The sequence below is a fragment of the Myotis daubentonii genome, chromosome 3, assembly GCF_963259705.1.
Source record: "Myotis daubentonii chromosome 3, mMyoDau2.1, whole genome shotgun sequence".
NCBI classification, from domain to species: Eukaryota; Metazoa; Chordata; class Mammalia; order Chiroptera; family Vespertilionidae; genus Myotis; species Myotis daubentonii.
This window is the reverse complement of record NC_081842.1, coordinates 19,982,424-20,009,272: the sequence shown is the minus strand read 5'-3', so window position 1 is coordinate 20,009,272 and position 26,849 is coordinate 19,982,424. Positions and strand designations below refer to the sequence as shown.

Below are 26,849 nucleotides of genomic sequence, written 5' to 3'. Positions count from 1 at the left end.
ATCGCTCAAAAATAAAGACAATTCCTTATAATAACCTCAATGCCACTATCATACCTAATCATTGACATCATTTAATAAACCAGTGTATAATCAGGTTTTCCTATTTTGCCCCTGTAATGTCTTTCAAGGTTAGCTTGTTCAAATTATAGAAAACGTCAAACCAGATAAATCTTTGACTCTAGTTCTAGAACATCACTCTTATTCTTTCCTTACTTCTTTCATGTTGATGACTTATGAAAAAGACTAGATCAACTCTGATTTGTCTGAATCTTCATGTTATTGTTTCATTTGATTCTTTCTGACCTGATTTTTCTAAAAACAGGAAGTTATGTTTGAAGGCTTAATTCAATTTGAGTTAAGTATTTTCAGTTTGAATTTTGATTAAATTAATGAACTTTATTTCATGTCACCAAAGTAATTTTAGAGCATTTTTTTAGCAAACCATTTGCTTGACAGCATTTTATTATTTTTTAAGTTCAGAAAGGTCACAGACGGTCTCTCTTTCAAATAACACCAGTTCTTTTCCAGTAGAAATATAGCTATCTTGATTCATTTGGGTACTGTTGTTAGAGATTTAAGTCAGTTTGCATTTTTTTGTAACCACAGCTAAATGTGAAATTTACCTTTTTTTCCTTAACAGTCACCCTCCTTCCCCTAACTATACTGCAACAAACTTTCTATTAGCTAATAATAATCATGAATGAGCTTGAGCTATTTCATTTGGAAACTTAAAAAAAATGTATGAATGTAATTTCTTAAGATTATGTTCTATATATGTCTGACGGAGCTTTTCTGCAACTATCTTAAAATTTAATTTTCTAAAAAAAAAAAAATTAATTTTCTTTTTAATTTTCAGACAGGTTTCTTATTATACCTTTACATTCACTGATGCCTACAGTTAACCAGACACAGGTATGTTAAATTTATTCACTATCTTTCAACCTGAGGCAATCTCAAAGGACTGCTTATTGTGCGTTTTGTTTTATATTTTATTTTTTAAGACATATTTTCAAATAGTAATCCATATAAAAATACTTCTTTGGGAACCTTTGCAAATGAGTCTTCAGGAGATAATTTTACAAAAACATGAATTAGAGAGGGTAATCCACAAATCAAATTAGTTGTGTCAACCAACATTAGGGAAAAATTTAAAGATTGGTTTCACCAATAACTTGTTTGGCTTTTATGAATAAAAGGAAAAAGGTATGTGAGTACCCATAAATATAAATCAACCCAGAAATTAAATATCTTTATATTTGAAATTTTGATTTAACAGCATTAGAATATATATTTTTGTAGGTGTGAGATTTCCTGTTTTGTCAATAATGTATTATTTTAGTTTTTATTATTATGGTTTTGAGTATTTTGGCTTAGTCAGATTCAGAGATTACTCTGATTAGAATGAACTATGCATTCTCAAAGGCAAGATAATTTTCTGGATTGCAGTATTTGCAGGCCCTGGTGGGTCCCTTCTAGTTTTTCCTCTCTCTCTAAGAAAATATAAAGACTTCTTTTTTTTTTTTAACTGAGATTATTTTAATATCCTTTCTGCTGGTACCAGTCCTGAGTAAGGCTCAGCCAGCTGAATTAGTTACAGAGCGCTGCTAGGTAAAGAAGAGAAGAGGAAAGAGAGAGAACTCTTGATTCCAAAGACTTAGCAGAGTTTTCGATGCGGAGGCACTTACATCTCTGACACCCTAACAGTCAATTTTTTATTCCTTTGCTAGAGAATATGTGATAGACTTGGAAACAGCATTTTCTCTATTACCACTTTTATACATGTAGGGATAAGTTCATGCATTTTGTTTCTTTATAGCCAAGGGGAACTTGGCTGCATGTCTTTTCATCAACTTGGTAGCTTTGTCGATGCTGCATTGTTGGTAGGATTCAGCATTTGAAGAGGATTTTTGTTTTAATCCAGTCTAATCTCAAAAGCTAGTTTAAGAAGGTACACCAGCTAACATTTATTCTGATGAGTTGGGCATCTGCTTGGTTATTTGTCATTACCCATATATTTTGGGGTAATTCATAATTCTTATCCTTAAACTAAATTTTTCTCTCTCCCTTAAAAGCTTGACTACACAATACGATGTTTAACCAGTTTTTGTTTAAAAAAAATTATGTATATTATTGTATTTCTTTTAAAATCTTGTTTGTGATAAGGTTCTGACATCTGTGGGAGGTTTTAATTTGGTATACCTAAAGGGAGTTTTATGGTATTGAAAATGATGTATACCTTATAAATACAACTATAAATATCAGATTCATACATATGTCAACAGATAAACAGTGCTAAAAATGAATAGTATCAAGTAATTTCTCTAATTGCAAGAGTAATGTATCAGAAATTTGTGTACTTTTGGGGTTTTGATGTAATTTTTCTTACAGGTGTTTAAAAGAACCCCTCCTGGTGTTCGGAAAATAGTAATTGCTACCAACATTGCAGAGACTAGGTAAATATTGTTTTAAATATCAACTGCTTGTGATTATATTAGTTTTAAGCCCCATAAATTGTTAACATACCTTAATCTTTTTTCTCTACAAAATATTTGTAATCTTAAAAGTAAGTGTTTTAATCATGGCAGTGACATAGGTTTGTTTGGTGTTTGTTTAACCTACACTAATTTTTTAGCCTTCTTCAGAAACGGCCTTGTAAGTGTTGTTTGGGTGTGTGGTGTTTTTTTGTTTGTTTGTTTGTTTTTCAAAGCCTTTCTAAAAACCATGGGAGCTGATGTCAGTGTTTTTTTATTTGCCTTCTGTTGATTGGGGATGGAATTGTTTGGTAATTTGGCAGTTATATACAGCCTTTAAAATGCATTGTCTTGAGGGTACTAATGTACCGGTACAGCACTAAAGTTGTTCTGTGAAAGCTGATATTAAACCATGGCACTGGGAAGGGGTGAGGGTCACAAAAGCTAGGAACTGAAGTCATCAGGCAAGCTATGAAGTTTGTCTGTGGGCAAGTAAGAATCTAGCATGGTATCTGCAGAATTGGCAGGACACTGCACTGCCACTGCAGGTGCTGAGGATGCATACAATGAGGTGCTTGATCCAATAATGTTGGTAAATGTGGGAAGAGTGGTGAAAATCCTGAACTGCTACAATCATTGTGGTCCATTAGAAATGTTCTAAAATCTTTGTCTGTAGACCTGACATAGATTAATGAGCTTCTTATGTGTTAATATTTTATATATCTATTTTCCTAACAGCATTACCATAGATGATGTAGTTTATGTGATAGATGGAGGAAAAATAAAGGAAACACACTTTGACACACAGAACAACATCAGTACTATGTCTGCTGAGTGGGTTAGTAAAGCTAATGCCAAGCAAAGGAAAGGTCGAGCTGGAAGGTAAGATGGGACTTTGTCTGAAGCCTTTAAAAACAAACAAAAATGTTATGTAGCAAAATATGTTGCTAACACTTAAAAATATTTATTAGGAGAGTTACTTTTCATATTTTTTAAAACACTGTAGCACATTTTTAAATGGAAAAATTTTAATTATAATTTCTTTGGAATTCTTTTTTATGATTTTTCTACCTCTTATTCTCAATGCAGTTAATTAAAATTAATGTTGTTTATTATTAGTTATATTACTTATAATTTTATTTCTTTTTAAAAGTGTATATTACTAATGGTAACTAATAATACTATTTGAATGTCAGGTCATGTCCTAATCACTTACTATATTAACTTAATTCTCAGCACAGTGCCATGAGGTAGGTTATTATCTATTTCATGGGTAAGGAAATTAAGGTACAAAGAAGTTAAAGAATCTGTTTAAAGTCACACGACTTTGTAAGATGGCAGAGGCAGGACTTGAATCCAGGCAGTCTGGTCCCTCAGCCAAGCCTCCTGGTTCCTGCACTGTACAGCTGTACTGGTTCTGCACCCTTAGTTACCAATGAACACACAAGGAAAGGACCTTTCTCCCATTGACATAAATAGTAGTATAAGTAAAAGTATGTCTTAATGATAGGAGAATGATTTGCCATTCACACAAATAATTGTACTTACTCTTGATTTTCATGCATTTTTCCACAGCCTTTTTACACTTTTATTCATGTGAGTGTAGAATCCTATCGAGCTGTAGAGAAGATTCCCCTTAGTGTTTCAGGTATTGGCTTAAGTAAGGAAATTAAAGTTGAAAGAAAACATTACAGATCATTTTTTTAAGTTTGCAATATATCTATAAAGCTCTGACATACTTGCAGATTGTCCTAGTAAAACTTGATTTCCAGGTAGTTTATTAACACATTGTTTGCGGGTAGTTTTTATCGCGCACTAACAGGTGGCGCAGGCCATTTTTGCTAATTTTTTGCACAAATGGCAACGTTCAGTAAAATTACGATAACTTTAGTTTACGTATTTATACGTTACCCGCATTCTACCGCTAGTCTATAAAAAACGTATTAATACGTGTCCCGCGCTCTACTACACTGGTAGAACGTATAAATACGTAAAACATGTAAACACGTTTCCCGCATACAATGTGTTAAGATTATGCAAAGTCATGGTTTAGTGTAAGTAATGTACCCTTCTAATCACTTACTAGGGGATAACTTGATTGGGAACCCAGCAAGACTGGGGCTTTTCCATGCAGACCTATCACCACTGGGTGCTGATTTAAAAAGTATTCATTGTAGGGAATGGGCTTTGTCGCACTTTTAAGAATAGCACATACACTAGGCCTTAGGTTTGAACCAGGAAATAAAATAAATGAAGTATGTTACATTTTTATCTAACTCTTCATCTCCACTCTCCTAGTGTAGATTAACTGTGGAATTACAATGTGGTTTTTTGTTGTTGTTGTTTTTTCGTTTTTGTATTTTTAACGTCAGAGAGGAAGGAAGAGGAAGAGAGAGATAGAAACATCAATAATGAGAAAGAATCATTAATCAGTTGCCTCCTGCATGGTCCCCACTGGGGATCAAGCCTGAAACCCAGACATGTGCCCTTGACCGGAATCGAATCTGGGACCCTTTAGTCCGTAGGTTGACGCTCTATCCACTGAGCCAAACCGGGCAGGGCTACAATGTTTTAATTGAAATGGAAAATAGTCCCTTGTAGGCTCCATAGATGTAAATTCCTTTAGCAAAACCTGATTAGCTTTGTAATTGATTTAAAGGTCAGAGCAAAATATATTATGTGGTCCTAGGTGGAAGCACCCTTAGTTTTTGAGCACATCTACACTAATAAAAGAGAAAAATGGTAATTGGCGTACGACGCTACCCTTTTCATTGGCTAATCAGGGCTATATGCAAATTAACTGCCAACTAAGATTGGCAGTTAACTGCCAACAAGATGGCGGTTAATTTGCATATGTAGGCACAATGCAGGGAGGCGAAAGGGAAAGCAGGAAGAAGCCCCCTGCCACTGACAGTGATCGGAAACCCAGGGGGGAGCTAAGAGCTGGGGGGCAGGGCAAAGGCGGCTCTGGGGCCGCCTTTGCCCTGCCCCCCAGCCATGATTGGAGAATCAGGCGCCTTTGCCGCCCTGGTCAGTGATAGCAGGAAGTAGGGGTGGAGCCAGCGATGGGAGCTGGGCATGGTCGAAGCTGGCAGTCCCGGGAGCTAGTTGCCTGGGCCTAAAGCGGAGCCCACGATCGCGGGGCCGCTGCAGCTGCCGGTTCCCGCTGCCCAGGCTGGACGCCTAGGCCAAAGGCGTTAGGCCTGGGCAGGGGCGGAGCCTGCAACCGCGGGGAGCTGGGGGTCCCCTGCCCAGGCCTGACACCTCTGCCGGAGGCCTCAGGCTTGGTCAAGGGGACGATCCGGTGATTGGTGATCGGAGGGTGATGAGGGTCAACTCCTCTGGCCGAGGCATCAGGCCTGGGTGGGGGGCGGAGCCGGTGATTGGGGGGATATGAGGGTCCCCTTGCCCAGGCCTGAAGCCTGGGTCAGAGGCGTCAGGCTTGGGCAGGGGGTGGAGCAAGCGATCAGAGGGAGATGGGGGTCCCCTGCCCAGGCATGATTCCTGGGCCAGAGGCCTCAGGCCTGGGCGGGGGCGTCAGGCCTGGGCAAGGGGCCGATCAGGCGATTGGAGGGTGATGGGGGTCAACGCCTGAGGGCTCCCAGTATGTGAGAGGGGGCAGGCTGGGCTGAGGGACACTCCCCCCCCCCCACACACACACACCCAGTGCACGAATTTCGTGCACCGGGCCCCTAGTCCTATATAATAAAAGCCTAATATGCAAATCAACCAAACAGCGGAACGACTGATCGCTATGACGCGCACTGACCACCAGGGTGCAGACGCTCAACACAGGAGCTGCCCCCAGCCCACAGGCCCCAGGTCAACCAAGGTGGGTGCCAGCGGGGAGGCCCCCCCAATCGCCCCACTGGTTGCCCCACAGATTGGCCCTGATCACTGGCCAGGCCTAGGGACCCTACCCGTGCACACATTTCATGCACCAGACCTCTAGTGTTATATAATAGATGAAGTTTTTGTAAACTTGTGATAGAAATAGCTACAATTTTTAAAATTTATTTTTATTCCTATAGGAAAAGGACTACCTTCTCTATTAGCATCAAGAGTTGATAGAAAATTTGTTTTGTTTGAAAATACATGAATATTCTCACCTCTTCATTATCTGTCCCTAATATTGTCCAGTGAATAATATCATTCATGTCACTAGATTTAAAAAAATGAAATTTCCAATATTCTTTTGAGAGCTCAACTAATTAGCACATACCTAAAAGCATTTTAAATAATATAGACAAGTTAATATAATGTCAGGATGTGTTACATAAAATGTTCACAGGGCATATAGAGATTAATCTAAATAGACTGCTGTTATTGAGTATAGCAGTGTGGATTCTGTAAGATAGAAATAGGGAACTAAATTATTGGTGGGAGAAGAGAGTCTTCTATTTCTTAGATCTAGGACATAGAGATATTGGATTTAAGGCTATTGAAAACACATTGGGAGAAGGAATCTATATCTTTCCTATATAATAAAGAGCTAATATGCAAATGGTCATCACACCCTCGCGCCGGGGCTGGGGGATCTGAGGCCGCACGCCCCCACCCCCCACCCCAGCACCGGGCCGGGGGACCTGAGGCTGTGCCCCCCACCTGGCTTGACGGGGGTGGGGCTGGCCATGTCTGGGTCTTGTGCAATTTCGAAACACGCGTGGGTAGGGGGGAACTTGACTCACCCCAGACTCTGACAGGAGGAAGATTTTCTTATACATTTTACTAATTTTCTTTCATCTCTGACACTTCTATTATAGAGAAAGGGCAAATAGCAATATTAAAATATTTCCTCTAATTCCGTTTTAATGTGCATGAATTTCATGCACCGGGCCACTTGTGTGTGTGTGTGTGTGTGTGTGTGTGTGTGTGTATGTGTATGTGTATGGCTAAGTGTCCTTCCCTTCGACCAGTAGCTATGACACGCACTGACCATCAGGGGGCAGACGCTTAACGCAGGAGCTGCCTTCATGTGCGCTGGCCATTTAAAAATAAAGTGCACCATGGATCTGGCACTGACAAACCAACACTCAGCTTCCCCCAAGTGGGACACAGGCCCGCCACCACCCCAGAGCGACAGCCCACCAAATCGCAGGCAGCGCTGCTGGCGCAAAATGTGACCCACAGCCCAGCCCGGAAACGGTCACTGTGGGCACCGGGTAATGATGTCATGTAGCACCTCCCCGGCTTCCTCTCCCTAGGGACTAGCCTCCTTGGAGTTTCTTCAGCCCAGGAATCTGACTTGCTTTATAGTCAGGTGCACACAATTTACAGTTCAACCCAATGTTTGTGGAGTGTTTTCCCATGCCTCATCTCATTTGATCCTCACAGTAGTCCTGGAGTAGGTAGGTAGGAGACTCAGTAGGATCCTTTCTTTTTTTTTTTTTTATTAGCAAAACAACGGAGATTCAGAAAGTTTAGAAACTTGATCCAATGGAAAAGTAGTAAAATGGTGAACTTGAAAACGACTTCAGGTTTTCTCACTGCGCAGAATATGGTCAAACACTGCTACAGTTAAATATTTTACCCTTTGTTCTCCCTGAGTGATCTACAATAATAATCTGCCTTGTGTTGAATTTACTGCTGTGTTGCTGACAATTACCTGAAAGAGAAGTTGGGGTGCCTCACTAGGCTAGAAAGAGTTTAGCTAAATCAGAAAGCAGGTCTAATTAAGCAAGTTTATCTCTATATAAAAGGCTAAGTTGTCTGGCGAATGCACAATACATACAAAGTTCTCACTGGCGCCAATCGCACGCGTGTGTTTCGATCTGTCATTGTCAATTGTGAATTTGGTTGATGCTTCTATTATAGAGAAAGGACAAATAGTGATATTAAAATATTCTAATTAATTTCCTTTCAATGTGCACGAATCCGTGTACCGGGACACTAATATGTGATAAGTAAAAGTGAAATAATAGTTATGGTGTGGCTTGTAAGAAATAGATAATTGGCTACGTTTTCTGCTTATTTTTTTCTCTGGAGTTCTAAAATGTCACTGATAAATGCTTCTTCCCTGCTTTCCGCCCCCCCCCCCCTTTTTTTTAAGAGTTCAGCCTGGTCATTGCTATCATCTGTATAATAGTCTTAGAGCAAGCCTTCTAGATGACTATCAACTGCCAGAAATCTTGAGAACTCCTTTGGAAGAACTTTGTTTACAAATAAAGGTAAATTAGGTGGGTGGTTCAAAAGCTAAATGGTGGTGGGGTTCTAATTTTTATCACGCGTTTGTTTCCTGTGTGTGTTAATAAACTATGCTTATAAACCTCCTTCAAATGCTTATTTAAAAGTTTTTCATCATTTACTGCTCTGGAGCCAAAGAACCTGTGTTTGAATCTCACCACCCCTCTGACAAGCCAGTTTTGTTACATTGGACAAATAACTTAAATTCACATAACTCTTAATGGCACATAGTTAAGTGTTCAGTAAATATTAGCTACTGTTACTCCATCTTAAGATTTTTATTCCTCTTTATAAACTACTTACCCCTTTTTCCAGTATTTTACATATTTTCATAAAGTTATCCTTATTTTGAAAATAAGGTAATCAACTTGTTAATTGGTAATCAACTTGTTAGTTGAGATTTTAACCAACTACTTTTCTCATTAATAAGAGTTGGTGGATGATAGAAAGTAGCATGTTAGCCTTTAAACATGTTTTTATGGAATCACAAATGTAATTTTAACTTACTCTAGTAAAAACACTAACTTGAAAATAATGTTTAGGTTTGCTACTCTTCTTGAATGAGTGACACAGGCAGGACTAAACTGTTATGGCAATACATGATACATGTTTCATTATATTTGTCTTCCCCTAGATCTTAAGGCTAGGTGGAATTGCTCATTTTCTGAGTAGGTTAATGGACCCTCCGTCAAATGAAGCAGTGTCACTCTCCATAAAACACCTGATGGAACTGGTAAACCTGATTTTTCTTTTTAATTGTAACTTAGATGTAGAATGTTAAGAGCATGTCAGCCAGCTAATTATGTATTTACTCTTATTACTGCAGAGCAGACTGGTGAATGTGCAGTGCCAGTTTTATACACTAGTTGACTATTTACCTGAGTGTATGAAATATGAGTTGGAAAGTTAAAAAATGATACCTTTATGATGTTTTCTAATTCTGGGTCCTTTCCACACAATTTTTTTCATTGTAGGCTTGATTTAAAATTCCATACAGTTTTGAAATCTTTGAATTCTTGGTCTTTGTTTGTATTCTTGAAATGAATTTGGTTGTTTTATTCTACTTTTTCTGATTACTGTAGTATTTTTAGAGTTTTTGTCAAATCTAAGTAACTCATTGACAGTATGGACATTTTATTAAGGCAACTCTTGTTGGGTTTTCTCCAAAATAGCATGTTTCCCTACCTGTCATTTTATTCTTACCATTTTTTCCCCTTAAAAAAATTTTTTTTGATGAAGTCAGTATTTTGAGAAACTAAGTTTCAGTATCTTAGTCAAGTGACTGCTTACTTGGTAGCCATCTGTGCAAGATCATGTTGGGAAGCACAGAACTAGCTGTGAGGTAGTGCCTACAGCTATGAGAAAGGGACTGTGACTTAGTGCCCAGAATGGAGAGAACGAAGTTAGAGCCGTGCTGTCCATTACAGTAGCCACTAGCCTCATGTATTCAATGCACAGTAATAGAACATGTCTGTTAGCGCTGCAAGTTCTGTTGATTGGTGCTGAGTTAAAGAATGCCCAAAGTATATTTTACATACTTCAGTTTTATTTGAGCCACCCGTGCAGAATGTTTTGAGACTTTAGCCCATACTAGAACATTGCAATAGCTTTTAATGTGAGTAATAAGTTGTTTAAATGAACAAGCATTGTATATTATCTAACTGTCTTTGTTGGAAAGTAGGTTAGATTTAGTGAGGTTACTAGCATTTTAGGAAGTAGTACGGTTTTACTAGTGACCCCTCTCCCCTTCAAACTTTTATCTAATAGAATACAGCTGGAGAGCTAGGTGGTGCTTAGAATCATCTTATTAGTTAGGGTAGAGGTGGACAACCAAAGGACAGCAACATTTAAAGCCTGAGCAGGGTGACATCCCCTCTCCCAACTGAATTTAAGAGCCGATCTTGATGTAATCATTTGCAGACAACAAAATCTTGAAAAGGCCAGCAAATTCTTGTCAACAGTGGGGTCTGGAGCCCAGGTTTTTTAAAAACTTGACTGTGAATTACAGCATTCCCATTTAAGAGTGGCCCATTTTTTTCTAAGCAAACTAAAATCAGGGTTGAATGTGATGCTTTAGAATGTCTGTTTTAAACATAAACCCTTGCCTTACAGAATGCTTTGGATAAACAAGAAGAATTGACACCTCTTGGAGTCCACTTAGCACGATTACCAGTTGAGCCACACATTGGGAAAATGATTCTTTTCGGAGCTCTGTTCTGTTGCTTAGACCCAGTCCTCACCATTGCTGCTAGTCTCAGCTTCAAGGATCCCTTTGTCATTCCATTGGTAAGAAAGATACAACGGAAAGGCTCGGCATTTTTATGCAAACGTAATAGTTGTTGCTTAGGTACAATTTTTCACTCGCTTTTTATTACTGTGCCCTGTTATATTCTGTCAGAGCCATTTAAATTGCCTTCCTCTGTATTTTTTAAGGGGAAAGAAAAGGTCGCAGATGCAAGAAGAAAGGAATTGGCAAAGGATTCTAAAAGTGACCACCTGACAGTTGTGAATGCATTTGAGGTAAAAAAAAAAAAAAAATAACTTGTGACAGTTTATTCAAGAGAAAAGCTGATAATATTTAACTTTTTAAAACCTATATTATCATAGGTATTAGGAATAAATTGCTAAGTGAGAATGTTTAAAATTAGGTGAACATTTGAAAAAAATTTAACCTCATTTTTCAGTGTATGTTCCTGTTTTGATCACAATTGAACAAGTGAATAATTTATTTTAAAATTTTATTTGATATTCACTTGTATCTATCTTATTGACATTTATGACAAGTCTCTCTCTGATCATTAATAAATTAAACCTATGTTCCGATTTAACATTTTGATAAAATATCTTAATCATGTACATTATTCAGAATATAGACATTTTCTGCTTCCAGATGCCAGGCTTAGCTGAAGATAAACATTTATCACCCATCTTTTCAAAAATTTAAATGTTTTATGGTATATAGACAGCAACTTCTAGAGTCAGTTTTGTACTGCATAGCATGGGGTTTTTTTTTTCCGCCTTTGAGCTCATTCAGTATTACTTCCCTTTTTCCCCATCTTTCCACCTCTAGCTAAAAAATAATTTTATGTTTGTGAAGTTGGAAAATATTTGATAGCATTGAAGTTTGTTGAACAGTGCTCATTTTGTTAACTTCATTATGTGCAGTATGATGCCAGTTTATATAAAATGCACAATGTATTACTAGATAACTTATTTGTAGAAAGGTCTGGAAATTCAGTGGCAGTTATCTCTTAACAATTAGGATAATGGGGAGGTTTTTGTTTTTCTTTAGTTTATAAATTTCAAAATTCTTTGACCTTCTTAAAGAGTGAACATCAATAGAAGATTATTACCCAAATAAAGACAGACAAGTAGGCAATCTTTGCTTTGGGGAATGATATAGTTTTCTTTATTTCTTTGCATCATAGGGCTGGGAAGAAGCTAGACGACGTGGTTTCAGATATGAAAAAGATTATTGCTGGGAATATTTTCTGTCTTCAAACACACTGCAGGTAATGGTGAATGTTTTGAAGTGATTCTCATTTATATTAGAGAGGAAATATATGAATGCATTTTGTACAGTTAGATTGGTAGCAAAAGGTTAATTGTGTGAATTTGTCTTATGAAATTGAGTCATAAAAATCTTTGTTAAAGCAACTGCAACAAAATAATAAAAGATGTATAATACAATAAACAACCGATGGCTAAGGAAAGCTATGAGAATCTAAAGTATAGCAAGAAAAGACAGTAAAGCTCGATTACTGTTCCTGTACCCACCCTCTAGTTGACATTTTGATAGTTCCGCCTGAAAATTTTCACTAATACTCCTAAAACCTATTTTTAATATCAAACAGGGTATCTTTAACTTTTAGGTAGGTATCTTTAACTGATTTAGTGTAGTGAGAAACACTGGGCAGTAGGCATTTGTGAAACAGAAGAAAGTTAACAGTACATAGGGCAGATGCTCTGTAAGGGAGAAGTGATCTCAAAACAGTAAGAATAGGAATGTCCTCACCTTTCCCCATCGCGTATACACTTCAGCTGTGTGGCATGAACCCTGGACTGGACATTTAACAATTGTATAAGTGGGTAAAAGAATCAGGAATCTAGCATATTTAATCAAAACTGCCAAGGCATCAACAAAATAAAAAGAAGGATCATGGCTGTAGCCTTACTTACAACTGTTTCCTAATATGGGGCAGTTTAATACCCTTTGTGGTCCAATTTTATTTTTGGAATTCAAACAGTCTGGTCCAAATAAATGGACAGGATTGAATGTTGAACTTTTTAATGTTCTTATTTTAAAGTTTAAACCAAAAATTCACTGGTTATATTATTAAGTATGTTCAATCAAAGAGTTTATTATTTAAAACATTTTATAGTGTGGTATCTTTTGAAACATTTCCCCACACGCAACCCAGCACCTTAAACTGACAATGCATATAATCACAGCGGTTTGCGGTGTTGACCTCAGCTTCACGTAGGACCTGCTCCTAGCGCCTGGTCTGTCGAGTCAGCCTGGACGTTGGACTGAAAAGGGTTAAGAATGTGAATTCAATAAAACAAAAATAAGAAAGGAAACCATAGAATGAAAAGACTGCTGGGCTAAGAAGAAAAATTAAAGACCAAAAGAATTACAATAAACAAAATATACATCCCTTTAAAGCAAAGTATTGCCATAGAAGAAAGGCTTGAGATCATCACACTTTGTAAATGCAGCTGCAAAAAGAAAACACTAAACTAATTAAGTAAAAATCTTACAGACGGGAAGACAGGACTAATCCATCCTGAAAATAATAGATGTCTATACATAGACAATTCAAGTGTGATGAAGTATGTATTTGAGAAATGTGTAAGAACATTTTCCGGAAAAAAAAAAAATGAACCACAAGTATGGAAAGTTGGCTGAACCAAAGTGTTATTTGAGAATATTGTATTCAGTCAAGGTATTAAAATCTGAAGACAAAGATAGACATTCAAGAAAGCACTTGAAGTACTGCACCCATGAACTTGAGCTGTCCTTGAAAAATTCATTGAAAATGAAATGCTGCCTTTTGAGGGATGAATCAAAAAGAATTCAGTAATGAAGAATGCACACTAAATCAGCTGGTGATGTACACTGAAATTATGTAAATATACTAGTTCAAAATAAGGATGTAAAGATCATTATCCAGAACAATAAAAAATAATGGTAATAAAACTCAGGAGGTAACCCAGAGAGTCAGTTATAAGAGAAATTAAGTTGGAAAACTAAAGTCACACACAGTTCATAAAAGGAAGATACACTTAAATATGACCAAGTTTATCTTTTGTAGTCTCTTATTTTAAGCTTGCAAGGATACCTTATTAAATATCTCATGATTATGAAATTGTAAAATTCATCTAGTCCAGTTTCATTTCTATTTAACTTTTAAAAAATTGAGCTAGAATTTTAATACTTTTATAAAACAGCTTCTATACTGTTATCCCATTGTTAGGATAGTATTTTTGTCTAATTCTTGTCAGTGTATACATAAATGTCCTGCAATATTATTTCTTAATGAATGATCTTTCTGACAGTATTGAGTTTAGGGAATTTTCTTTATTTCTACTTTTCAATATTACTTGAATGTTTTATAATGAGCAATGCATCATTTTTACCCAAATAATGATTTTTCTTAAAGAAAAAGACCTTAAGTTTTTATGCCAATAAGCAACAGTAGTTAATTCTCAATAGTAGAAATATGGATGGATGTTGGAATATGCTTTTCTGTATTTCTTTCAAAATATGGGTGAACAATTTTGAAGACTATATTAGTCTTTTTGCAAACCGGAGTAATCCTTAAATATCAGTACTTATATCCTACAATAGGCAAATCTTTTCTGTAAAAGATCAGATTATAACTATTGTAGGCTTACAAGCCATATGGTCTCCTTTGCAACCACACACCTCTGCCATTATAGTGCAGAGCAACCATTGATAATATGTAAATGAATGGGTGTGTTCTATTGACAAAAAACAGGTTTTTATAATGTAGTTTACAAATTCCTGCTCTAAAACACCACATTTTGCAGTATTTTATAGAGCAGGGAAAGCTTATAGCTAAATTTATTTATGTTTTATAACCCCCCGTTAGTCTGAGAAAGGTTTTCTAGTTCTGTTTACTTGTTCTCTAGATGCTGCATAACATGAAAGGGCAGTTTGCTGAGCATCTTCTTGGAGCTGGATTTGTAAGCAGTAGAAGTCCTAAAGATCCAAAATCCAATATAAATTCAGGTAAAGCAGAAAACGGTGTAAATAACTTGCTGCTATTGTCCATTGTGTCAGTATTTTACACCTTTTTCTCTACCTTCCCACCCCTAATAGATAATGAGAAGATAATTAAAGCGGTCATCTGTGCTGGCCTATATCCCAAAGTTGCTAAAATCCGATTAAATTTGGGTAAAAAAAGAAAAATGTAAGCATTGAAGATTATGTATTACTTGTAATTCTGTTCTTAAACTTTTGAAATTCTGTAATACAACAGGGCTCATTATACATTTGCTCTTAGTCATATTTCTTGGGCCAGATTCTTGTTCTTTTTACTTTTGGTTATTTAGGACAGGGGTGGGGAATGTCCGGCCCTCAGGCCATATAAGGCCTGAGAAGTCATTTGGTCTGGCCCAGCAAAGGCATTAGGGGTGAGTTAATTAAATGTCTGACCAAAGATAGCAGGCTAATGTTTAAGTTGATAATTGTGTATGGCCCGTGAATGATGTCAATATCCAAATGGCCTTTGGCAGTAAAAATGTTCCCCACCCCTGATTTAAGAGAAGGCAAACTTTCCCTCATAGCACATCCCTGGTGTGAGTTCTCAATCACCTATTCATGGTTTACAAAGAATGTTAGTGAATATAATAGCAGTGTAAATACAAGAAAAGTAAGCCAGGTATTAAACTCATCCCAGAAGCTCAGTGCCATGATATGAGTAGGTTACTTGTAGCCATATTATATCAAAGTTCTCTAAGCTATCTTAAACTTTAAATGCAAAACTTTTAAATGTGGGGGAAAAAACACAGTACCAGGTGGGCATTGCTTAGAATAGATTTGCTTCAGGATGTTTTGCCTGTTTTTTAAAACATAATTTTGCAATTTGTCTCTATGAATAAAATCGTGATTTTACTATTGTGAAAAATAAAATATGACTTTGCACAAAATTCGTGCAAGGGTAGGCCTTCCTTCCCCGGCCGTCGACATCACTTCCCTTTGGCACCCAGGACCCAGGCTTCCCTCTGGCCACTGGGACCGGGGCTTTCCTCACAGAGGGAGGCTTCACCCACCCACCGCAGCCCGCTGGCTGGTGGCCTGGGCCTCCTTCTTTGGGGCGATCGTGGAGCCCCCCAATTGATCGCCCCACCAGCCAGTAACCTGGGCCTTCCTCTGCGGGGTGGTCATGGGGCAATGGCCGGGCCCCCGACCAATCGTATCGCTCCTGCCGTGGCTGGCCTGGTGCCAGTGGGTGTCACAGCATGGTCCCAGATGGTCATCCCGCTGTTCTGCCGTTTGGTCAATTTGCATATTACACTTTTATTATATAAGACATGTACAAGTAGAGTTAGTCTCAGTTGTAGTTGGACAGAATGAGAGAACTTGGCATATTTTTGCCTAAGAAATGAGCTAGTGAGGAAAAAGAGAGACAAAGTCAAATGGCTTGTGGTATGTGAATTGCCACCCTTTTTTTTTTTTAAGGGTGCTCTAAATTAGAATTATATATCAACAGTCATTAAAATACACCCCTGGCCCAGTGAATTTATAAGTGAATATTTTAATTTGAGGCATATGTCCTAAGGAAGTAATTGCAGATTTTTTTAAAGCTATATTTTAAACAGCATAGAAGTCTAGTAACAAATGAGAAAATTATCCTATATAATAAAAGGCTAATATGCAAATTGACCAAACAGCAGAACGACCAGTAACTATGACGTGCACTGACCACCAGGGGGCAGATGCTCAACTCAGGAGCTGCCCCCTGGTGGTCAGTGGGCTCCCTCAGGCAAAAGCCGGGCTCACTGACTGCAAGAGGGACCTCTCCTCTAAACCCCCCCACCGAGTGCACGAATCTCATGCCCCAGGCATCTAGTGATTTTATTATATCATACTATATAACTTTTCTTATAGGTGGGCATGTAAAATAGACATTGTATTGTAACATATACAATATCGGAACTGATATTAACACGTTAAGTGCCATGTCAGTCACTGGTGCTGCCAGCATATCAGTGAAATTGGATATCGCGGGCTAAATGGAAAGGAAGACAAAACAGGCTTGGCCCTTAACATGTTAAATGAAAAAGCTGTGTAACTCTAAGATTATAAACATAAAAAATATAGACCTTAAAAATAAAGCATAGTCAATGTTTTAGGTTGTTGGTTCTCAACTGAGTTTGATTTTTGCCTCTTGGGTCATTTGAGTGTGTCTGGAGACATTTGTGATGGTTACAACTGCTGTGATACTACTGGCAGCTAATAGATAGAGGCCAGGGGTGCTCTGTGAGGACAGCCCTCCACTGCAAAGAACTCAGTATGTCAAAAATGCTGATTCTCAGAAACCCTATTCTCAGGTATAAGATTATGCATAACATGAATTTTAATCGTGGCTGGATTATTCACATTTTAAGTGATCCAAGTACTTTTTGACATTAGTACTTTGTCAAATTTTTCTTAAAAGGTAGTTTAACAGATTCTTTTAAATACAAACATTTTATATATCCCTCTGCCATCCTGGGAAGGTGCTACTGGGGGAGGGGTAGGTCTCTTTGGACTGGTACTTTGTTTGGGTCTAGACCAGGAGTCAGCAAATTTTGGCCCACTGGCAAAAAGCTTGTTTGTGTACATTTTTATTGGAAAACAGCCACACCTGGTTGTTTACCTGTTGTCCGTGTCTGCTCTGCTGCTACACTAGCAGAGCTGAGTAGTTGTGGCCAAGATCATAGGACCCACAAAGCCTGAAATATTTTCTCTCTGGTCCCATATGGAAAAAGTGCCAGACTCTGCTGCTGCAGCAATATAGGGTTTCAGGATGGCATTGGTTAAATGGACTGTGCAGTGAGGAAAATAATTTCTGAATCTATTCTGAATGATGCCTCATCACCATGATTTTGACAGAAGTATATGAATTCCTAGAAACACAGAAAAGATACTCATTTCACTTATATGTGAAATGTAAAGAACAAAATAAATGAACAAACACAATTGAAATAGACCCATAGACATAGAGCAGACTGGAGTGGTGGATGCCAGAGGAAAGGAATTTGGGGGGACTGGAAGAGGTGAAGAGATTAAGAAGTACAAATTCGTTAGCTATAGACCAGCCACAGGGATGTAAAGGAAAGCATAGGAAATATAGTCAATAATGTGATAACTGTATGTATGGTGCCAGGTGGTTACTGGAAACACTATATAAAGTATATGATTGTCTAACCACTGAGTTGTACACATCTAATATAAGTAATTGCCATTGACTATTTATAAATAAGTCACCAAACAGCTCCTTGTTGAATAATATTAACTAAAAACTCACACAAGTTGAGGTAAAATTTTTATGACTATCAAAGAAAAGACCCCTAGGAATGAAGAGACTGAAATAGAATTGTGTCAGAGTACATTTATTCCAAGTATTCCTGTTTTGAAAATGGGAGTTTAGAATAGGTTTTTAAAAGACAGTTGTAGCTAAAACTCCTAACCATTCTTAATTTTTTATTTTATATTCACCTGGGTGTATAACCTGTGAAATTTTTAAATTATCATTTCACAAAGTTATTCTGTAGATTAAAGGCTTTAGTATCATAATTGACAGTATTATGTATAGACCATTCTCTTGGTGTGAATCATTTTGAAGTATTTCAGCTGTTTATTTCATTCTTTGTTCTTCAGTGGAATAGTAGAAACATAATTAAGGAATATTTTGACACCTTTTTAATGTGTTGAGTAATTATACCTTGAAGAGGATTTGATATATGATTTATAGAGTTTTCACATGTAGCTGATATTTTTCCATGTTTTATTAAAAAATATATTTCCTCGAATATAAATTTGTAAACTTACATCGCAAAAATAAATTGAACTTACCTGTGGAGCTTTTTTAGATTCTGGAATTGGTTTGGAATCTCTAGGATTTTTTTTTTTTTTAACAAACTCCATTTTAACTTTCTTAAAGGGTGAAAGTTTACACAAAAACTGATGGACTAGTTTCTATTCATCCTAAATCCGTTAATGTGGAGCAAACAGAGTTTCATTACAATTGGCTTATCTATCACCTGAAGATGAGAACCAGTAGTGTAAGTAAATAAAAATAATCATGGATCTTAATGTCAGTGTTGTTGTTTTCTTGTCATTGTATGATTTTCATAATTATAAACAAAATTTGTTCTTTAAAAATATTTATGACATGAATTCTAACTTAAGCAAATAAACTATACTTTTTGTATGAATGTATGTCATGATCCATTTTTGTATTTTAATTAATTGGGACAGTTATTTGATTTGCATAATTTTCTTTCGGAGTGTGTTTTTTGGAAATGCTGGTATTTCTTGGTATAGAGGAGTTTACATTGTACAAAGAATTTTGTTGGCATATCAGTATACCTTACTAGCAATCTGTGAACTCGGGCAGGGGCGGGGGGTCCCTCAACCCGGCCTGTGCCCTCTCGCAGTCTGGGACCCATCGGGGGATGTCCACCTGCTGGCTTAGTCCCGCTTCCCGGGGGGGGGGGTGGGGATCATGCCTAAGCTGGCAGTCAGACATCCCTCTGACAGTCCGGGAGCCCTCGGGGGATGTCCACTTGCCAGCGGGGAGCAGGCCTAAGCTGCAGTCGGACATCCTTAGCGCTGCTGAGGAGGTGGAAGAGGCTCCTGCCATCACCATTGTGCTGGCAGCCATCAGCCTGGCTTGTAGCTGAGCAGAGCTCCCCCACGTGAGAGCACACTGACCACCAGAGGGTAGCTCCTGCATTGAGCGTCTGCCCCCTGGTGGTCAGTGTGTGTCATAGTGACCAGTCATTCCCAGTTGTTCTGCTGTTAGGGTCAATTTGCATATTACCCTTTTATTATACAGGGTAAGTATTGGTCAGAATGTTAAGTGGGATTCTGTTTATACAGTTATAAAAATACTCTCAACTGTTTTAGTGTTTTGGTTTTGTCCCTCAGAAAATATTTTAAGAATAATGATATTCTTTGAATTGAAATAAAAATATAAAACTATGTTTTCTGAGTTAAGAATGGCTTGTTTAAAGTTATTTCTTCATAACTAGTCTCTCTAATTACATGAATAGGATAATACCTATTTTAAAAGGATCAATACTAATAGTAAATTGATACTGATAATAATTGGATTAATGTGGCAGTAATTCAGACTCTTTAATGTGCTAATTTGCTTTAATTTCCTTATAGATATACTTGTATGACTGCACAGAAGTTTCCCCATACTGTCTCCTGTTCTTTGGAGGTGATATTTCCATCCAGAAAGATAATGATCAGGAAACTATTGCTGTAGATGAATGGATTGTCTTTCAGTCTCCAGCAAGAATTGCCCATTTGGTTAAGGTGACTGGCTTTATGTGATTGTCTTTGAATATACTTGCCAGTTAAGATATTGTCTTGTGGTTTTGTTCAGGGTGTTATATGTTTTGTGAACATTTCTTGATATATTTCAGAAAAATAAATAGTGTGTTTTTGAGGTAGTTACGGACCAACCATTGTAAATGTCTAAGTGAGATGGAAGCTTAAAGGTTTAAATTTTACTGAACTTCAGTTGCTTACTAAATATTTCAGTCTTTTGTATAACAGCTTATGAAGTTCCTGTCTCGGCTAGTCACTTTTATTTATTACATTGTTTTATTGTACATCTGCCTTTGTTGAACTTGTGTAATTTTTCCAACCTTAGGAATTAAGAAAGGAACTAGATACCCTTCTGCAAGAGAAGATCGAAAGCCCCCATCCTGTCGATTGGAAGGACACTAAATCCAGAGACTGTGCAGTGCTCTCAGCTATTACAGACTTGATCAAAACACAGGAAAAAGCAATTCCTAGGAACTTGCCGCCACGACTCCAGGATGGAGGTTGCAGCTGACACCTTTTCTGTGTGGTCGGAAAAGCCAATTTGATAGCCATCTTCCATCATAGTTAATGTTTGGCTAAATGCCAAACCCTGGGACATGGATAATTTTCATGTGTCAGGTAGAACCTTCAGTAGATAGTAAAGACTTACTGTGCATGAGTTCGCAATGTTGTCTGTAGCTATTATAAATATACCATAAAAACAATGTGTTTTCTGATCATATACTCTGTGTGGTCATACATTTTGGGATTATTCCTCTTCCAGTGTTGTACCACTTGAGAAAGTCCTTTGTCCTGTTATGGAAAAAATAATTTTTCTGCCCATAATGACTGAGTATAGAACTGGTAAAAATAAAATGCTTACCCAAAAGGCAGTGTCAAGTAGGAATTTGAACACAGCCACATTTTTTAAATGAAACTTCTATCAGAAGTTCATTTGTTCTAATAAAACCCAGTATTTAATAAAATGTACAATGTGTAAATCTCTGCTACCCTTTTGGCTTAGTTTCTACCTCTCCACCTCTCCCTTGGTTTCTTTGATTTTTTAAAAATGGTTTTAGAATATATTCATTTCTCTTTTACATCACCTTGTGCAGCATAAGGTAGCAATTGAGAGCATGGGTCTGGAGTCTAACTCCTAAGTTAAAATTTCGGCTCTGTCACTTCGCTTGTTTCCTTGTCTGTAAAATACAGGTAACGTTGTGAGGTTTGACTATGTTAATGCACATGAAGTACATAGACTAGTGTCTGGCATGTAGAGTATGCTCACTAAACCTTAGGTATTACTTGTCCCTGAAATATAGTTTTATCATAGTCCATTATATTGTACTTTTTTTTCATACTCAGTGCTAGTTTACCCCCTCAGCCAGTGGACGTTAGTGTGCCATGTACTGTGTGTTTTTAGCCCTATCCAGTTGTGAGAAATACTGGTTATTATCCAGCAGCCATCCTGTCCCTCCCTCTTATTCTCTTGTTCAAGCATCCCTCTCTGTGCAGCCTTGTGCCCGAGGATGTTGGACCCTTCATGGCCTTATTCCCCTTTTAAGTAACTGATAAGGCATGACTACGTGAACCTGCCCTGGCCAATGAAAACAGATCTGCCAGGGCCGTGGGAGAAAGATTTCCCCCACTAATAGACTTGGCGCAGGAAGTTCTGCTCTCCTCCTTGTCTGGATGAGAACGGCTACAGTCATTTTATGGTCACAAGGTTGGCTCACTGGGACAGTAGTGAAAATCATCAGTCCTTGATAACGCTAGGGAGCTGCTGAATTATCCAAACAGCCTTCCCTACTCACAGATGCAAAAAATCTGTCATTGAAACACAAAGTATTCATCACCAAGCATTGTTAGCTGAGCGTTGTTTTTACCATTTATTTTGTGATCTAATAGTTTGACCCGTATGTGTGATAAAAGGTATGTAAGTGGTGGTACTGGACATACTGCAGAAGAAACATCAAGAACCTCTAAAAGCTACAAATCTTACTGTGCATTCCAGTAAATAAAAAGAAACCAAAGGAAGAGTATCCTATAATGCCTGGGATTTCCTGATAATGCCACGATGATCTGTTAACAGCATTGGTTCAGGTACTGCTCCATTTCTAGGAATGGATGTCAACCTACCATTGCCTTCCAAGGTTTTGAATGTCCTGTGTGTCCTAAGTCCATTCCCTTGGCTAGTCTCCCAAAAGTGACCTGTCTCTCACTGTTCTTATATTGTGTCATGTCCCAATATTGTATCACCTTAGTTTTGCCCCTAAACTCAAGTTGACCATTAGGTTCTGTTCTAAAGAATGACTTAGTTTCTACCTCTCCACCTCTCCCACAATGGTCTTGACAGAAAGCATTTTTTTAAATCTGTAAAACATGATTACTAGTTAGTTGGTTTCCATGTTTGCGAACCAATATTTGGTCTCCATATAAATAGAAAAAAATGTTCCTGAAGAATTGTTTTAATAGATGAGCTACTCGAAGAAATTAAGCAGTTACCACCCCCAATTTATGTCTTCTCTACAGCTGGCCAGGATGGAAATTTTAATTGAAGGTGCTATTTTTGCTCTCTCTTTTGTTTACAAAATAGGGGTTGCTGAATTGAAAATGTATTCCAGGTCTGGGAACTATTTACTTGGTAGTTTTAAAGAATAAGGCATTAAATTAACATGAAAATGTATTTGTCTCGCTGTTCTGAGTGATATTGAAGATAACTCTTGAACAAATAACCCTGAAACAGAAACTTAAAAAAATCAAAGTGTAAACCAATCACCGAATAATCATTAAAAATATCTTTTAAAAGTTGGGTCCATGTGACACCTTCCTAATTCATTAACTAGGACAAAAGCTCTAGATACCAGCGGTTTTCAACCATTTCCATCTCATGGCACACATAAACTAATTACTAAAATTCTGAGGCACACCAGAAAGTATATTTTTTGCCGATCCAACAATAAAAAAGGCATTTTGATTTATTCTCACTGGACAGCTATTGTTGTGTTGGCTGTTGTCATTTTGACAGTCTTAAGGGAAAAGAAGTCAGTGCCCCTAACTAAATCATCAGGTAATGCGTGCTTTTAAAATTCTTGCTGCATACTGGTTGATAATTGCTGATTTATACTGATAATTACAAATGATTTTCTCTTACTGCATTTTTAAAACAAAGTCCACCCTAAGTTACAAATTCCTTTAGAAGGAATTTAATACCCTCTCACCCAAACTAAATGGCAATTTTCCTTCTATTTTTTAGCCCTGAGTTTGTGTATATTTATTTTTAAGTAATTGTGATTATGTAGTAGAATCATATTTTATAATTGTTTTTAAATGGCATTTTTATTCTGATTTTAAAACAATATATTTCATTGTAGACTTGAGAAATTTAACAAGCATTTTACCCATTTTGATATATTTACAGCTTTTGTAAGCTTTAAGGTATTATTTTATATATAATAAAATTAGCCAATTTAAGTGTATAAATCTGTGGATTTTGTCAAATGTATGAAGTCATGTATTTGCTACCACCAGAAGCTTGATATAAAACATTCCCATCACCTAAAAATTTCCTTTGTTGCCCTGTCTGGGTGGCTCAGCTGGTAGCATCATCCCATACACCGAAGATGGCAGGTTCCATTCCTGGTAAGGATGCATGCAGGAGACAGCAGATTGATGTTTCTCTCTTACATTGATGTTTCTCTCTTCCTCCCTCTCTCTATCCAAGATCAATTTAAAACATATCCTTGGGTGAGGATTTTTAAAAAAATATTTCCCTTATTCTCCTTTATCAATCTCCTGCCTCCCACTTCCATAGGCAGCCACTCATCTGCTTTGGTCACCTTTTCTAGAATTTCAAGTAAATGGAATTATATGTAGTCTCTTGTGTCTGGCTTCTTTCCCTAAACAATGGTTTAGAGATATTTATGTTGCATGTATCAGTAGTTAGCTTATTTTTTATTGTTTAATAGTTTGCATTGTATGGTTATACCAGTTTGTTTATAAACTCACTTGTTGATGGACCTTTGAGTCTTTTGTTGTTTGCTGTTATAAATAAAGCTGCTATGAACTTGTGTATGCAAGTCTTTGTATGGGTATGTTTTTATTTCTCTTCTGTAAATGCCTGATTAAGATTATTGTGTCATGGTGTGTTTAAAGGAAACTGCAAAACGATTTCCAAAGTGGGTGTACCATTTTACAAGCCCACCAGCAACGTGTGATGGTCCCAGTGTCTCAAATCCTTGCCAGGCACTGGTATTTTTAGTTGCAATTTGTTGTTGCGTTGGTTATTTTAGCATTTAGTGGATGTGGAACCATAGCTCATGGTGGTTTATTTTGTATTTCTTACAATGATCAGTGATGAGCATATTTCACGTGCTTATTTGCTGTCTTCCTTTGTGTTTTGATTTCCCACCTCATGTGAAGTAATTGGGGCTTTAGGGATATGTCTGACTAGGGAGGAGGATTCTTGATGAATTTTAGAGATGCAGAAAATTATTAAAATTCCTTGACACTGAAAATGGCAAAATGTGCCACTCTTCGTTTGGTTGGTATGATGCAAAGAGGTCAGCCAGTGTTAGGTGCCAGAAGAGAATAGCATGAGTGTCAGGTAACGGATGTCAAGTGGTTGCATAGCAACTGGGAGGAAAAGAATAGGGCCTGAGACAGCATTTCTTGATGTGGGTAAAGAAAGCCTGGGAGCTAAGGAAGATGGCTGAGGTGGAACTTTGCAGAGTCCCGTCAGTCCTGCTGAGTGAGCTAGGGGAGCTGTTCTGAATTGTAATTACCTTTTTCCTAGTTCTTAATTTTGATTCCTGTCTTCATGGCCCACTGTGAATGTTCAAGTAATTTTTTTTTTTTTCCAGAAGACAGAGACATATTTCTGAGTCCTTGCAGAATATATGATGTTACCTTCACACAATGAAGGCAACTTGGGGAATAAAACTTCATGTTAGCAAAGCTTTCATTTGATGAAATAGTGATTCCTTGGTGATTTCTCTTTTTCTAGGCCTTTCAGGTGTGTACCTTTCAGGTATTTTAATGCTTCCATTCACCCCATTCTCTTTCTTAAAATATATTTTTATTGATTTCAGAGAGAGGAAGGGAGAGGGAGCAACGGAAACATCAATGACAAGCCAAAATTATTGATTGGCTGCCTCCTACACGCCCCCTACTGGAGATTGAGTCCACAACCCCAGCATGTGCCCCTGACCGGAACTGAACCCAGGACCCTTCAGTCTGCAGGCTGATGCTCTATCCCTTGTGCCAAACGGGCTAGGGCCACCCCATTCTCTTTTAACAGCTATTTCTCTTGTTAAATTACTTGTTCTTTTTCATTGTCACTGGAAACCTGATCTGAAGGCAAAGAGACATTTTTGTAGGTTCTGGAATAAGAATACAAATGAAAGCCCACACCACAAGTCTTGGATGAAATATGTTCTATCCTCCTAACTTGACAAATACACATTCATAATGAAAAAGCAAGAAATGGCATATAAAACCATGTGTTTTTCTACAACTGAAGGTCAGCAAAATATCAAAGATGATTTCTAGCCCTAGTTTGAGAGTTTTCCCAACTATTTCAACTTTTTAAATATTTTTACATCAACTGATAAAGCCATGGTTTTGCTTTGGTTTTTCTTCTTGGTGGATTGCATTGATTGATTTTCAAATATTGAACCAGTCCTACATTCCTAGAATAAACAAACCCCACTTGGGTTGCAATGTGTAATATTTTAAGATTTTTGCTGCTCTGTTCATGAGGGATACCAGTTTGTAGTTTCTGGAAGAGATTGTATTGAATTGGTGATAATTATTTAAATATTTGGAAGACTTCAGTGAAACCATGTGCACCTGGATATTTCTTTTTCAGAAGTTTTAAAATTAAGAATTTATTGCCGAAACTGGTTTGGCTCAGTGGATAGAGCGTCGGCCTGCGGACTGAAAGGTCCCAGGTTCGATTCCGGTCAAGGGCATGTACCTGGGTTGCAGGCACATCCCCAGTAGGAGATGTGCAGGAGGCAGCTGATCGATGTTTCTCTCTCATCGATGTTTCTAACTATCTCTCTCCCTTCCTCTCTGTAAAAAATCAATAAAGTATATTTAAAAAAATTAAGAATTTATTAATTTTTAAGAATTCAATGTATTTAGTTACAGGACTAGACTTTTGGCAGTTTGTGATTTTCAATGAATTGGCCCATTTTTATCTAAGTTGTTGAATTGTCAAGTGGTTTAAATATCCAAGCTTTGGTCATTATGAATGAAACTGCTATAAACATTTGTGTGCAGATTTTTGTGTGGACATAGTTTTAAACTCATTTGAGTAGATACCAAGGATTGTGATTGCTGCATATGGTTTAGTTCCGTAAGAAACTGCCAAACTTGTTCCAGTGGCCTTTGCACTCCCACCAGCAGTGAATGCTAGTTCCTGTTGCTCCACCTTCTCAGCAGTATTTGATATTGTCAAGGTTATGGATTGTAGCCATTCTAATCGGTGCATCATGATAATCTCATTTTCAATATGCAGCTTCTTAATGTATGATCTTAAGCATCTTTTCAGGTGCTTATTTGCCATAGGTATATTTGTGGGAGCTTTCCAGATCTTTGCCCATTTTTAAAATGGGTTGTTTTCTAATTGTTGAGTT

The 26,849-nt window shown here is 37.5% G+C and overlaps 1 protein-coding gene across 3 annotated transcripts in view; it reads left to right on the top strand.

Annotated features, from left to right (window-relative positions):
• DHX36 (DEAH-box helicase 36) overlaps positions 1-24,287 on the top strand; it is a 46,819-nt gene extending 22,532 nt beyond the window's left edge. Inside the window, exons 13-25 of one of the 3 annotated variants that reach the window (XM_059686851.1) lie at positions 857-912; positions 2,389-2,453; positions 3,210-3,353; positions 8,521-8,638; positions 9,289-9,387; positions 10,767-10,940; positions 11,088-11,174; positions 12,083-12,166; positions 14,811-14,910; positions 15,001-15,091; positions 18,830-18,950; positions 20,062-20,214; positions 20,555-24,287. In XM_059686851.1, coding sequence (XP_059542834.1) covers positions 857-912; positions 2,389-2,453; positions 3,210-3,353; positions 8,521-8,638; positions 9,289-9,387; positions 10,767-10,940; positions 11,088-11,174; positions 12,083-12,166; positions 14,811-14,910; positions 15,001-15,091; positions 18,830-18,950; positions 20,062-20,214; positions 20,555-20,740 — 1,478 coding nt within the window. In that variant the 3' untranslated portion in view covers positions 20,741-24,287. Of the gene's footprint in view, positions 1-856; positions 913-2,388; positions 2,454-3,209; positions 3,354-8,520; positions 8,639-9,288; positions 9,388-10,766; positions 10,941-11,087; positions 11,175-12,082; positions 12,167-14,810; positions 14,911-15,000; positions 15,092-18,829; positions 18,951-20,061; positions 20,216-20,554 lie in introns of those variants that run through there. The other 2 variants (XR_009451792.1, XM_059686852.1) reach the window with 2 other exon arrangements.
• Positions 24,288-26,849: the final 2,562 nt, after the last annotated feature.